This window comes from Microcebus murinus, chromosome 23, assembly GCF_040939455.1.
Source record: "Microcebus murinus isolate Inina chromosome 23, M.murinus_Inina_mat1.0, whole genome shotgun sequence".
NCBI lineage: Eukaryota > Metazoa > Chordata > Mammalia > Primates > Cheirogaleidae > Microcebus > Microcebus murinus.
Genome location: NC_134126.1, coordinates 23,619,553 through 23,634,438, shown reverse-complemented (window position 1 = coordinate 23,634,438; position 14,886 = coordinate 23,619,553). Strand labels below are relative to the sequence as shown.

The window sequence follows — 14,886 nt, the reverse complement described above, 5'->3', positions numbered from 1 at the left end:
TACACACACACACACACACACACACACACACATATATATATATGTATGTATGTATTAGCCAGGCATGGTGGCACATGCCTGTAGTCCCAGCTACTTGGGAGCCTGAGGCAGGAGGATCGCCTGAACCCAGGAGTTTGAGGTTGCTGTGAGCTAGGCTGATGCCACAGCACTCTAGCCCAAGCAACAGAGTGAGACTCTGTCTCAAAATAAATAAAACTAAATAAATAAAAGAAAAAAGCTAAAAAAATATTTGATATACGAAAAAGTGTATTACAGGAATGAATTATGGGCAATTGCATGGAGATAGTTCATAGAACCTGGCAGACTTTCATGATCATCAACTATGTTTTGAAGACTTGCATCACGATAAATAGCTGCTTTTTTTCTTTTAGGGCATGGTTCTCAGAGAATACGTTCACATTCATTTTCTTACATGGTATTTCTCTTTCGAAATCCTTCTATGATTTGATATACCTGACATGAGCATTCCCTATTAAATTTACCCATCTTCTGTGCCATACTTCTAATGTTGTTGGAAACCCCTTCCACATGCACTCATACATAGACCTTAAATTTGGTAGAAAAAATACCGCTGGTCAAAAAAAAATTACTGGTGATCAAACAGCAACACCGTCGCATAAGTGTGTTCTTATCTCACCACGCACATACTTATTTTCAAACCTGCCAGTAACTTTGCTGGCATCTTCAGGTAAATGTGACTTTAATTCATTAAACACTCCTGGAATGTCATCTGCTGGAAGGAATTGCCCATGTAGGCAAATGACGCATTTTAAGCTGAAGTTTTTGTGGTTGCCATATCTTATGGCCAATCCACTCATCTGAATCTTCTGCCAAATGCATCAGGCTGAATGAAAAAAACAAACTTTTTTTTTTAAATATAATTTTTAATATTATTTAACATTTTATTATTTTTTCATTTTCTTGCCTCAGTGAAGAATCAACATTAGTGAGAAGAAACAAGCAAACTTTAGTGGTAACAGCTTGAAGTTCTCTTTTAGAAGCCTTGATCACACCTAATTCCACATCTGTCATTATGGTTTGGGGATTCAACTGAAATCCATCTTCTTCTGTGAAGTCCACCAAATCTTCAAACAAGCATTTATAAAGTGCTTCACCGTTTCCAGTCATTAGTACATAAATGAGTGGATAAGTTCTAGAATTTCTGGATCCAACAGGGGTAGGAATTGTATATGTTTGAGGAAAACCAGTGGGGACAGTTTTGAAAGCACCATCCATTGACCAAAGTGAAATTAACGCTAGCTTTTCTATGGTAGATTTAGTGGTAAATGTAAGAAGTCTATCTTCCTCAACAGTCAAATCCCTAATCAAGAATAACGTACCATTTAATGCGTTTTATAACACTGGAGGAACCTCAATATCAGCAAGTATCTTTGGTTCAGAAGGTCACTGACCATGTTGAATTCTTTTCATTCTCTGACGAAGGGCGTTATTTGAAAGCAAGCATGGCACTATGTGTGAAGGGGCAGAAGTTGTACATCAGTGGTCCCAACCTTTTTGGTGCCACGGATGGGTTTCAGGGAAGACAATTTTTCCATAGACTGGGGGTGGCAGGATTGTCTCAGGACAATCCAAGTGCATTACATTTATTGTGCACTTTATATAATGAAATGATACAGCTCACCATAATGCAGAATCCAATGCTGACATTGATCTGGCAGGAGGCAGGGCTCAGGCAGTGATGCGAGGGACGGGGAGCGGCTGTAAATACAGATGAAGCTTTGCTCGCTCACCATCCGTTCACCTCCCACTGTGCAGCCCGGTTCCTAACAGACCACGGATTGGTGCCAGTCCACAGCCCAGGGATTGGGGACCACAGTCATACATGATTCAATAATTTGGCAGGGAAGATTTCTTGTATTTTTCACCTGCATTTTCACTTCCATGATCTTCGAAACACTTTAAACATTGGAGGCAGATTTTCCTCATATAGTCTACTCAGACTCCCACATTAGTTTCCCCTAGAAACACTCTCATAGACACAGCCAACATGATGCTTTACGGGGTTTCTACTTATTGCTTAATCCAGTCAACACCTAAAATTAAATCCTCAAGTCCACCCCTTGTCAACTTGGCACCAATATATATCTCCTTAAACCATACTTAATTTCCAAATAAAGAAAATAACAAGGTAATAATTCCACCTAACATGATGCAACTTTTCTGTGTACAAGTGAAATGCACTAATCCCTTCCCCAGAATTCAGCTTTTAGGATTTCAGCATTTAGGATCTTAATCTTTCAGGATTATGATTTTAGATGTTAGGGATTTTGGTCTTTCAGGATTTCAACATTTGGGATTGTGTCTTTTGGGATGACTGAAACCCAGTGACATTTTATTGTCAGGGGATGTCCTGTGCATTGTAGAGTGTTTAGTAGCATCCCTGGCCTGTACCACTAGCAGCCAGTGGCATCCTCCCCCCATCACGATCATAAACAATGGTCTCCAGACATTGCCAAATGTCCCCTAAGGGGACTCCCCTAAGGAGTAATATCACCCAGTTAAGGACCACTGGCTCATCTGGATTAGCAAGATGGGTGGTAAAGCACCACACAGCTTAAGAGCAGAATGCTGCTCTCTTGAGCATCAGATCCATGTTTTCTTCCCTAGCCTACAATGAACACCTACAAATCATTAGCACTACCCACTCCAACTAAGAGACCAACAAATGCAAGAGATGTAAACACAAGAAAACTAAAGAATTATTTTATTTAGTGGGAAGGAAGTGGATAAACGACAGCCAACTCATATACTGTTAAATAGAATAAGAAAAAAAGAATACAGACCTCATTGTGATGAATTTTTACAAAGCTAATAGATTTGGACTACAGAGCAATGGAATATTTATAAGCAAGATGTCATGGTATTAGTGACCAATTTGTATCCAATTAGGTTTTCTAATTTAAACATTTAAAACCTCAGACTTAAGCTTTAAATCTAGATTTGACAATTGTAAGCACACCACTTAGTCATTTAAAACCTTGCAGTAAGTGCTACTCCTGGGTAATTATTGTTTCCTAACATTATTTTTTCTCCCAAGATTTAGAATGTCACAGCTCATGTTCCTAGCAGTAATCACATGCAGGATTAAAAGCCCAATCAGACAAGAAAGTATCATTCTTTCTAAAAAATGTTCTTAAAATAAAGAAAAATTAAAGGTATGAAGATTTTGTACAACTATTACTGAAGAACAGCAAAAGAAATTCCAGAATTATCACGTTTACTATACAAAAAGCCATGGCTCATGGAACCAAGTATATCAAGCTACAGCAGTTGAATATCAATCTTTAAAGGGTGGTTGTATTAAACACTGCACACAGCTCTGTGTCTCTCTGCTAGCGCTAGCGCATGCCCAGGATCTGTCTGCTTTTTAGTTGATAGTTTTTTTCAATATCTGACAGGGCTTGAGCCCGCAGCTGAGCAGCATGAAGCCTTTTCTTCAGGTCCTTGCACTTGGACTTGGAGGTGAGATGCCTCTCAGGATTCTCACTCCTCATGATGTTCTCTTTACTTTCCCCACTGAAATGAACTTTCTTCTTAATTACTGAGGATGGAAGATCAAGAAGTTCTTTAGAAAGAAAAAAGAAAAAGGGTTTCGAGTTACTTTAACGGAGTTCAATTCCTTCATACTTACCAAAAAATATTTGCTTCTTAGTACACATTTGAAATCTATTAATAGGTACTTGTCTTATTTTCTCTGAGATAGGAGGTTAGGGCATGAGGCTGGCAGAAATCAGTTTGTTTGTTTGTTTTTTGAGACAGAGTCTCACTCTGTTGCCCGGGTTAGAGTGCTGTGGCTTCAGCCTAGCTCACAGCAACCTCAAACTCCTGGGCTGAAGCGATCCTCCTGCCTCAGCCTCCTGAGTAGCTGGGATTACAGGCATGCGCCACCATGCCCGGCTAATTTTTTCTACATATATTAGTTGGCCAATTAATTTCTTTCTATTTATAGTAGAGACGGGGTCTTGCTCTTGCTCAGGCTGGTCTCGAACTCCTGACCTTGAGCGATCCTCCCGTCTCAGCCTCCCAGAGTGCTAGGATTATAGGCGTGAGCCACCTCGCCTAGCCATCTAAGAAAGCTGTCTATGTGTCAGAGTCTGAAAAAAAAGAAACACATAACAGCACATGTAGATACTAAACAACCAAATTTTGACAAACACATGTTTCAACTTGAAAGGGTCTTAGCAAAAATCCAAAAGTGATAGCCTATTCAGAAGTTGGCTTATCATGCCTTTTTTTATTTTTATTTTTTGAGACAGAGTCTTGCTCTGTTGTTGCCCGGGCTAGAGTGCTGTAGTGTCAGCCTATAGCAACCTCAAACTCCTGGGCTCAAGTGATCTTCCTGCCTCAGCCTCCTGAGTAACTGAGACTGCTACAGATGTACGCCACCAAGTCTGGCTAATATTTTTCTATTTTTAGTCACCCTGGCCACTTTTTCCTTATATTTTTAGAAGAGATGGGGTCTTGCTGTTGCTCAGGCTGTTCTTGAACTCCTGACCTCAAATGATCCTCTCACCTGCCTCAGCCTCCCAGAGTGCCAGGATTACAGGCATGAGCAACCACGCCTGCCTTATCATGCCTTTTAAGCCGTGCTTTCTATGAAAGATGAGGTGTGGCAATATTAAAATACAGAATTTTTTGCTTGAAAATGTAGTTTTGTAGAGGTAGTTTTGATAATATACCCAGAGAAAAATCTGAAAGGCACAGTAGTTTTTAAAATGCCCTAATTTTTAAAAGTAAATATCAAATACTAAACACGTAGTTTGATAACATAAATAAAGTCAAAAATGAAATCATGATTCATTCATTGCCTCAGGCCTAGAAACTCAGTAAATAAATCATCACTATGACAGAATTTTATTGACCTTGAAATGCATATATTCAATGAAATCTATCTTAAATATGAGACTTTATAAATTAAAAGGGCTACCTAAGCCACCTGGGTAGTTTGTAGCACCATTTAGAGCACCAGCTTGTTGACTAAGTTGATTTTCATACCTGGACTGCTTGCCAGAGACAGGAACTTCTGCTCCTTTAGCAAGCTGTAATTCTTCAAGAGATTTTCTGCTCTAACCAGTTTGTCTTCTGCTAGTCTCTCACGAATGCAAAGCTCACGTTCCTTCTCTTTAAAAAAAGGGAATGGAAAAAAAGAAAAACAATCAATAAATAATTCTGGTTATAAAACAATTTACATTTGGTAATCTTATAACTTTTTCTTATCACAAAGACTAGCATATCTGACCACTGATGAGCAATGTTTTGTGAAAGGACTCTTACTACATACCTCAGTCAACTTGATCATGCTAGTTTTTGATCCAGAGTTTTAATAGGTTGTGTGCTAACTTAGGTTTTCTTGTAAGGACTTGTTTAAACACAAGTACAAAGTTAGCTTCAACATTTGGTCATACTGTGTGGGAGTAACTCATTTGGGAAAATAAAAAACTAAAGCCATCTCTGCTCTTCCATGGAGGACAGGCAAAAGTTAATTTTCAGGGTGTGACCTGGCCTCACAGTATAAAATCTTCTGGTTGAATGACAGCACGCAAATAGAAGGGAAAAAACCCACAAGTTAGTTAGGGGGGATAGTTCTTTAGGTTAGTAACAATGGCTACCGTTCATTCAGAAAGTATTCAGATTTCAGTTGCTGTATGAAATTGCAAAACACTGGGGAAAATTTTTTGAAAAACTTTTCTCATTTTTGTTTTTTGTCTTTTACAGAATTCCTTCGACTGAAGTAACCCAAAAAAAGCTTTCCAGGTAAGCATAGGTTGTACCTATACAGTAAACGTATCTCACAAGACTATATAACATTTCATTATCAGTAGGAAGTAAAACATGAACAAATGCATTGAATGCTTTATGAGCATATTTAAATTGAAAAAATTTAAAGTCTGTATTGTATGTAAAGCTGCAGAAGTGAAATCAAATGAGTCATGAGGGAGGTAGGAGACAGACACAGCCCCGTCTCTCATCTCCTAAAGTTAAAATGAAGAGCCTCGCTGCTGTTGCTATCTTGCATAATCCTAAAACCTTGGTAGTGGCTCTCATCTTAGTGGAGTAGACCGACATTTACCATCAAAAACTAGCACCCAATCAGTTAATACTCATCAAGTCAATATTAATACACATCAGAATATTATTATTATTAGTTTTTAGGGTCTTGCTGTCTGTCTGTCACTCAGGCTAGAGTATAGTGGCATAATATCACAGCTCACTGCAACCTTGAACTCCTGGGCTCAAGCAGTCTCCCTGCTTCAGCCTCCCAAGTAGCTGGCACTACAGGCGCAAGTCACTATGCCCGGCTAATTTTTTAAAAAATTTCTCGTAGAGACAGGGTCTCGCTCTGTTGCCCAGGCTGGTCTCGAACTCCTGGCCTCAAGCAATCCTCCCAAAGTGCTGAGATTACAGGCATAAGCCTCTGTGTCCAGCCAGAGTATTATTTATAAACCTAAAATATCTTGTACCTATATTCTCTGTTGAATTGCCTGAACATATCTAGTCTACATACCATTGGGCATTAAACCTGGCATTGTGTTGGAGCAGCAATTTCGGAAGATAAAATTTATGGTTTTTATTATGGAAAGCAGCAATTTTTTTTTTTTTAAAGAGATGGGGTCTTGCTCTGTCGCCCAGACTGGAGTGCAGTGGTATAATCATTGGGTTCAAGTGATCTTTGTGCCTCAGCCTCCTGAGTAACTAGAATTACAGATGCATGCCTGGATACTTTTTTTAAGTTTTTGTAAAGACAGGGTCTTCCTATGTTGTCCAGGGTGCTCTCAAACTCCTGGGCTCAAGTGATTCTCCCCTGCTCAGTCTCCCAAAGTGCTGGATTATAGGCATAACCCACAGTGCCTAGCCTAGGCAGAAAATGTTAAGACCTTCCTTTAAAGTGGAAAAACTTTAGGGTATTTATACTAAAGATGAGAAAGCAAAAAGTAACTCTACAGTAAAGAATAATGGCTATTGTGTTGGGGCCATCACAGTTAATGGCCAATAATATGTAATGACTAGCAGCTGATGTCAGAGAAAGAAGTCCAACATGACAAAGGTGCCAGCAAGTTGATTATTTAGTCTACAATACATATTTTGGTTTCTCAAGTGTTTGTAAAAAGTTCTAATAAGACCTACACATATAAAATATTCTGTTCAAATAGATATTCATACACATCAAAATAATCCACTGTGGCTGTCCTTTGCTTTGACCCCCATTCAGACTTACGCTCCAGTCTTTCTTCTCTGGCTTTGAGGGCTCGTTCTCGCTCCTGTAACTGAATTTCCTTTAGTTTCAGCTCACTCAATACAGGGCTGGACTCCTGCAACTTTTCTGGCTCTCCTAATCGCCGCCCTCTTCTTTCATGATTTCTTCTTTGCTCTTCTGCAACCAAGTCTGCTATCAAAGGGTTCTCAAGAATTTCTTCAACAGAAGGTCGATGGTAATCCTGGGCAAAAATACTCTGTGTTTTAGTCAGATTGCATAACATAACAGTCATCCTAACAGAGCAGTTACAATAATAGGGCATATATGTATATGTCCAAGGCAAAGAAAGGACTCCTTTATGGATAGGTTTTAAATGTCTAGAAAAATAAGTTCACTGGTGGTTTTAACTCATGAGGTTCTGGGTCCACAAGGTAATGCAGATGTTAACTTACCACTTTCTCCTTTTATTTTTTCATCTTTCTAAGAAGGCTCAACTACTGAAGTACTTTGGCAAGTCTTGTAGGGTTGCTTGGTACCACTGCGAATGGCTATTTTAGGGGAAATACCTTCCTTGCATCTCTAAACTACACTAAGCAGGATATTCTCTCACCAACCTTCAATCCTGTTGCTCTACCTGCATCCTTCTTTGTGATCCTACATCGTTTTCTTTCTGCTCTTACATCAGCCTGATCCCCAGAACATCTCCCTACCCATCCCATGGTCAGGAGTTTGCCAGCATAATCTTTTTACTCGTTATTTTCTCTCTATTCTTTTTGATTGTCTCTTGTGGCCTCTAATCTCTCAATTAGAGCTAGAAGCAGAATAATAAAATCTTACTTCCGGCCCCTTCCCTTACCACCTGCCACTTTGAGGTAGGCAAGGACAGGGGGGAACTGAGGATTTGGATTCTTTTTGCAATCTTTCCTTGCTACCAACCATCTGTTAGCGTGGCAGAGAGTGGGAAGAGAAATAAAGAAAGCACAGAAGGTAGGCCAGCAAGGATGTGCAATTTGCCAAATTTACATATGTTTTCACTTGTGTTAACAGAGTATATTTAGCTAAGACAGCATATTTAATGTTTCTTCAGCCTCTATTGCTCTATGAGAGAGGATACATACTCCAGAATTTAACTGAGCCCTAGAATCGGACAATATATAATCCTATCTTTACCTTTAAATTTAACATCCTCGTAATAATTTCGTTCAATTCATCAGAGTAACGGTATGGAATTCGCCTGAATTTGCCTTCTCTGATCTTCCCAGCTAGTTCTTTCTGGTTAAAAGCTGTAAATGGAGGCCTGGGATTTAAAGGAAAAAAAAAAGGAGGAAGAAGAAGAAATTTTCAAATTTAAAAAATGAAAATATATAATAGGAACCAAATCAAAAGCATAGTTTAAGCTCCAGTTTATGTTTCTACTGGGATTTTGCTCTATAGCTAAGTTTGCTAATGTTGGCACTATTGCCATTGGAGTCATATAATTCGTTTTTGTGGGAAGCCGTCCTGTGCACTGCAGGATATTGTGCAGCCTCCCTCCCTCTGCCCACTAGATGCCAGGAACTCTCCCTATATGTGACAACTAAAAATGTCTCCAGACATTGTCAAATGTCCCATGAGGGGCAAAATTGCGTCTCCCCATCCCTGGTTGAGAAACACTGCTCTACAGAATAGTTTGGAAGTGGAAAACATGAAAAGATGAAAAAAGGGAACCGACTGGAGCTCTTTCCTGCTCTCCAGATCCTCCAGACCTCTCCCCTTGGTCTTTGATTTATTTCTTCCATATCTTTACAGCAGCTTTAACTTACCTGCCTAACTTATGTGCTCTCCCCTTGAGCTAAGCCTCAGTCTAACAGGAAAGCATCAAACCAGTCAAGATATTTGAACAGTCAAATCCCAGCCTCATGGGTTATAGTTTTAATTTGTAAATAGTTTTTTTAACCTGTCCATCTACCTTAATTTTAACCCACGTTATAATTCTTTCAGACTTGAATATGCTTTCATTAGCATGGATGCTGAGAAAGCTGAACCCAGTGAAATGTAACAAATAGTGCAAACCTTAGACTAGGAATCTGTCTTTATCATACTTACATCAATGCACACAATTCATACAGCAAACAACCCAGTGACCAGATATCTGATTTCTCATTGTAGGACATGCGACTCATTTGTTCCTAAATGGGGGGGTGGGGAGGAAGGTAAGAAAGTGGAAGGAGTTAAGAGTTTATTTTGTTTTGAAACTTATAAAACTGATAAAATTATCTCTGAAACAAAAATGGAACCTCAAAGTTTTTAGCCTATACTTTACCTTCAAATTTATAATGGAAGAAAGGCAATGATCTTCTTCCAATATACTTTGTCTAAGTATGTAATTTATTCACTTATTTTTCATGCACAAATGAAAGTGCTTGCTATAGGCTGCACACTAACAATTCAAAGGTAAATATGAGAGCCTCTACTCTCAGGGCACTCATAATCAAGAAATAACATTTTAAAGGAACCAGAAAATTCCAGAATAAACAAAATTATATATCTAGCCCACATTTAAATGGATACAGAAATAGCTAATGGAATCATCCATTTATAATTTTTTAGTCCACTGTATAAATCACAGCAGTAACTAATATTATTATTACCTATTTTAATTAATTCTTCCATACCTACAGTAACAATAGTCTACCAAAGTTCTTATTCTCAACAGAGGGAATAGAAGCAACTACCATCAAAATCTCCAGGTGGCTGGTTATTGTTTTAAAGTTCAGTAGGTGACATTGTTGACAATGCCTTAGGGAAGCTGAACTGATCTAATTACAAGGGCAGTAGAGAAAAGGAAAAAAAGAATCGCAGAGGTTTCAAATTTTCCAAGAACCACTTCTGGATAATTTTCCTTTATTTAAGAGCTTTCTATTTGGAATTTGATACAGTGAGAAAATGCCACTGTTCTGGCCATGTCTAATCTTAGTCAAAAACAAAATCATTAATTTACAAAGGTTTATACTGTAGTCAGATCTGTCAACATAATTTATAAAGATTTGGAAAATCTTAGAAATGTGAGCTACTAAAAAAATTAATAAATACTTCTCTATCTTTATCTGTTCAGATTTCATTCACTAACACATTGGTGCTATCACTATTGACTCAAGCTTTTTAAAAGACATCAGGCAATATCTAATAGCATTCACAAACTTTTCATGCCCTTTACCTTGGCAATTTCATCTTATGAGCTATACTGTAAGAAAACCAAAAAGGGGCTGGGCGAGGTGGCTCATGCCTGTAATCCTAGCACTCTGGGAGGCCAAGGCAGGCAGATCGCTCAAGATCAGGAGTTTGAAACCAGCCTAAGCAAGAGCGAGACCCTGTCTCTACTAAAACTTAGAAAGAAATTAATTGGCCAACTAAAAAAATATATAGAAAAAACTATCTGGGCATGGTGGCACATGCCTGTAGTCCCAGCTACTTGAGAAGCTGAGGCAGGAGGATCAGTTGAGTCCAGGAGTTTGAGGTTGCTGTGAGCTAGGCTGACACCATAGCACTCTAGCCCAGGCAACAGAGTGAGACTCTGTCTCAAAAAAAAAAAAAAAAAAAGAAAAAAAGAAAATAACCAAAAAGGAAGAACAAATAATTCATACAAAGATTCAAAGCAGTGCTCTTTATAATGATGAGAAATTTTGAAAACAAAATATCCAGCAATAGAGAAAAGGAATAAAAAGTAAAGTAGGTGCACTCTGCAGAGGCATTCAGGAAAAAGCAACAGAAAAGAACATGTACAAAAAATTAACACTGTAAAATGTTATCTAAAGTAAGCAAGTTTCCTGAGCCCTGAATCTCCATGTATAAGAATCAGCTACAGAGTCAGTTAAAAAGCAAAGTCCAAAATAAAGTCAAGGGTGAGGCAAGGGGAAGCAGAGTGCAAGGCCCTGCCCAGAGATCCAAATTCACTGGATGTGGGCTTGGGTCCCAGGACTCTGCATTTTAAACAAATGCTCCAACTGAGTCTGGTGCAGATGGCCATGAACTATGGTTTGGGAAACGCTGCTTTTGAGGGCAGAGACAAAATTCATTTCATCTTTGCAATCCCATAGCCTAGTACATGGTAATTGTTCAATAAAAATTTGAATTGAATTGCTGATACAGAGGAGTTTAATGGTCTGGTGGCCCATGTGGAAAAAAAATATAAATATAAAATGAAACAATATTGTTAATTCACAGCTACATTACCAAACATACAAACAATTCAATTTCCTTGCATCCAAATGCTTATTGTTAAGATGTTAAAAAAGTATCTAAATTCTGCGATACTTACAGGAGACATATAATAAGGTGTGCCAACAAATGTTTTTGCAAAACTTGTATCATGGTTTAATATTCTAGCTAGCCCAAAGTCTCCAAGCTTGACGTTTTGCTTGCCATCCAGGAAAACATTGGCTGGTTTCAGATCTCGATGCAACACAGTATGACCACCATCACTTCGCCTGTGACATTCCTTCAGGGCCAGAGTTAATTGAGTCATCACTCGAAGAACAAACTCTTCCTCTAAGTATTGTCTGAAATCAAAGCAGTTATTTAACACATCACTTCTAAATAGAATTATTACAAAGATGGGATGGTGTATCTAGTATACAAATAAGGAAATAAATTATTTTGATATGAAATATGGGTTTTGATTCACCAGGGATTTCCTAAAGTACTGTGGACCTACCAAACAAATACAAGTACACTCTTCCACATTACTAAGTTCTTTGTCTCTGATCCTAAAGCAAGATGCTTAACAGAAACGAAACTAGACCCATTTTCAGCTTACATTTGAAAGATTACATTTACCTTTCCTTGGTTCCCTTAGTAATTACACTAGCCAGATCCCCTCCTTCACAATATTCCATTACAATGTACAATGTTGTGTTGGTTCGATCAATAATTCGATCATAGTAACGAACGATGTTTGGATGTTTCAGTTCACGAAGCAAATTCACTTCAGAAACAAGCATCTGTTTCTCAGCTTCTGTCATGGAGCCATAGTCAAGTTCCTTCCAAACTAATATCTGAAATAAGAATTTCCAAGGTATGAATGAACTTGTTATGCTCAAAAACAAAGAATGAAAGTTCCAAAATTCTAAAAATTACCTCCCTTTTAAACATATTTTACAATTATGGTCATTATCATCTAATTTAGTTCAACAAACTTAAGGAACCCTGAGTGTATTCCATCATCTTCCTCTAATTTTTAGCAGTAAATGATGCTGTGGAAGGGGTGAGGCACATGAGTCCTTCCCCAAACCCTACCCTCAGTTGCTTGGTGGGAGGTTGGCAAAAAGGTACTTTGGTCAAAACTAGGTTAGAATAACACTCCTCACAACTGGACACACAAAAAAAGAAAAAGAAATTAAAAGTATTAATTAAAAAAATTAAAAAAAAATAAAACTAGGGTAGAGGTGGTTAAAGTCCCTGACCATTTCAATGGGATAAGAGACCTCAGTAAAAATCTCTTCATCAGCAGTTTCCTCTCCAATGTTTCTTTCTATAAAAGATCTACCTACACACACCGGGAAACAGGAATTAAATAATCCGAACACTGGGTATTTTAAGTCAGCTCTAACTGCAGACACAAAGCTTCAGGTTCTGGTGTTCCTGCACCTCTCTCGTGTCTGAGAGGGCCACTCTTCTCGAAAACTAGCGCCGGAGTTTAGCCACCTGTCACAAACGGCAGGCCCGTAGCAAGTCAAATCAGGAGAAAGAGAGAAAAGGCGAGAGAAACGGAAAGAGATGGGAAAAAATACATATCAAAAGACGAAGTCTCCCATCCCTCGAGCGACCCAGACGCACAAGCAGGGGGGACGGCTGGGTCTTCCGGGCACCCATTACCGAAGGCCTCTCGGTTCCCTTCCGCGGCGCACGGCGCTCGCCCCCGGGCCGACGAAACCTAAGCAAGGGCGGAGACTGGGAAGGGGCCCACGCTAACCTTGCCGTCACTCTTCCTCCGGATCTTCTGACAGCGGCCATAGGAGCCCGTGCCAATGGTGTACAGCACTTCATAGTCCTCCACCCGGGCCGGCATGGCCAGGCCCGCCGCCGGACTCGCGCTGCCTCCCCCAGGTCGCGCCGCAGAGCTCCAGGCAAGGTCCCGGGCGAGCCCCCAAGCCGCACAGACCCGCCGCCCGGCCTGCGGCCCCGTTTAACCGTCGCGGGCTTGGCCTAGCAGTCTATTGGCAGGCGGTGAGGCCGCTTCGCCTCTCTGATTGGCTCAGAGGAACACCACACCTTAGGCATCTCGGGAAAACAGTGTGTCGCTAGGCAACCGCGTAAGAGTCTTGTCGGCGTCAGGGGTCAACCTCTAGGGATAAGGGGGCGGAGCTAAACCAAAGGGAGGGCGGGAGGAAGGAAGCGGTAGCCGGCAGGCCTCGGCAACTCTATCCCTCGGGATGAGGTCGCCAAGGTAACTGAGCTGCAGGGGCTTCTGCTCAGCCTGGTTTGCACACCGCCTCAACCGATTGCCTTCTGACCTCTGCGCTCTGACCCCTCGCACTACCCACACTCCTCTGCCCGGTGCCCTGAACCTGGGCGGGGCCACGCCGCTGCCTTGGCGCGCTGAGTACGGATGAGAAATGCGGTGCGTCTCCCAAGGAGCGCTTACTGTGGTGCGAGGACTGCACCAGGCGCTTCATGTGCGTTATCTCGTTTATTTCTCAACACAGACCTGTGGAGTAGGAATTCGTGTTATTATTATTCCCCACAAGGAAACGGAAGCACAGAAAGGGTAAATCATTTGCTTTAGGTCCAACAGCCAAGAGAAGAATCAAGGCAAAAATAATGTGGATACTCATAGTAGCGATTTAAAGCTCACACATTACCTTAGGGAGTAGTCATCATAGACTATATTTCTTTTTGTTGTTTAGATGGAGTTTTGCACTGTTGCCTAGGCCAGAGTGCAGTGGCGTCATCGTAGCTCACTGCAACCTCAAACTCCTGGGCTCAAGTGATCCTCCTGCCTCAGCCTCCTGAGTAGCTGGGATTATAGGTGCATGCCACCACACCTGGCTAATTTTTCTATTTTTTGTAGGAATGGGGGTCTCCCTATGTTGTTCAGGCTGGTCTGAAACTCCTAGGCTCTAATGATCCTCCCTCCCACCTTGGCTTTACAGGTGTGAGCCACGGTGACCGGCCCAATTTTCTTTAAATATCTGTTCAGTGTGTGATTGAAAGGAACCTGATTTTCTATTAGTAAGAATTACAAACCTCTTTATATTAAAAAAAATAAGGAATTTATGACATGCACTGAATATAACATAAGATGATTAGACTTTCCAGCCAGGAGAATTTTTTAATTAACATTCAAGGGCACTGTCTGACCCCAAGGGAATAGTACCAATTTAGGTTTCAGAAGTTATATAATGCACTACAAGTGGCTGAGTTCATTGGCATCCTATTTTATTTTAGTGCTTCTTACAGATTGATATCCATGAGAGCTTGCTATGGTTTGAATGTGTCCCCCAAAATTCATGTGTTGGAAACTTAATCCTCAATGGAACAGTGTTGAGAGGTGGGACTTTTGAGAGGTGATTGGGTCATAAGGGCTCTGCCCTCCTGAAGGGATTAATATCCTTATCACAGGAGTGGATCTGTTATCACCAGAGTTGGTTGGTTATAAAAGCGAGTTCAGC

General features: G+C 40.2%; 1 protein-coding gene across 1 annotated transcript; it reads right to left on the bottom strand.

The window, feature by feature from the left end:
* Window positions 1–2,729: 2,729 nt before the first annotated feature.
* On the bottom strand, window positions 2,730–13,448 carry NEK2 (NIMA related kinase 2). Its single transcript, XM_012781673.3, has 8 exons — window positions 13,188–13,448; window positions 12,053–12,270; window positions 11,535–11,775; window positions 9,323–9,405; window positions 8,408–8,534; window positions 7,259–7,478; window positions 5,038–5,163; window positions 2,730–3,607 (listed from the first exon to the last, which is right to left on the bottom strand). The coding sequence occupies exons 1-8, from the start codon at window positions 13,281–13,283 to the stop codon at window positions 3,381–3,383; spliced, it is 1,338 nt and encodes a 445-aa protein (XP_012637127.1). The 5' UTR covers window positions 13,284–13,448; the 3' UTR covers window positions 2,730–3,380.
* Between the last annotated feature and the right edge of the window lie 1,438 nt (window positions 13,449–14,886).

Bases quoted from the DNA above. Each gene is read 5' to 3' on its own strand.
- NEK2 (XM_012781673.3), bottom strand. From the start codon at position 13,283: ATGCCGGCCCGGGTGGAGGACTATGAAGTGCTGTACACCATTGGCACG. The intron at 12,271-13,187 runs GTTAGCGTGGGC...TTCTTATTTCAG, and splicing joins GGAGGAAGAGTGACGGCAAG to ATATTAGTTTGGAAGGAACT. The intron at 9,406-11,534 runs GTAAGTATCGCA...CCCCCCATTTAG, and splicing joins CACCTTATTATATGTCTCCT to GAACAAATGAGTCGCATGTC.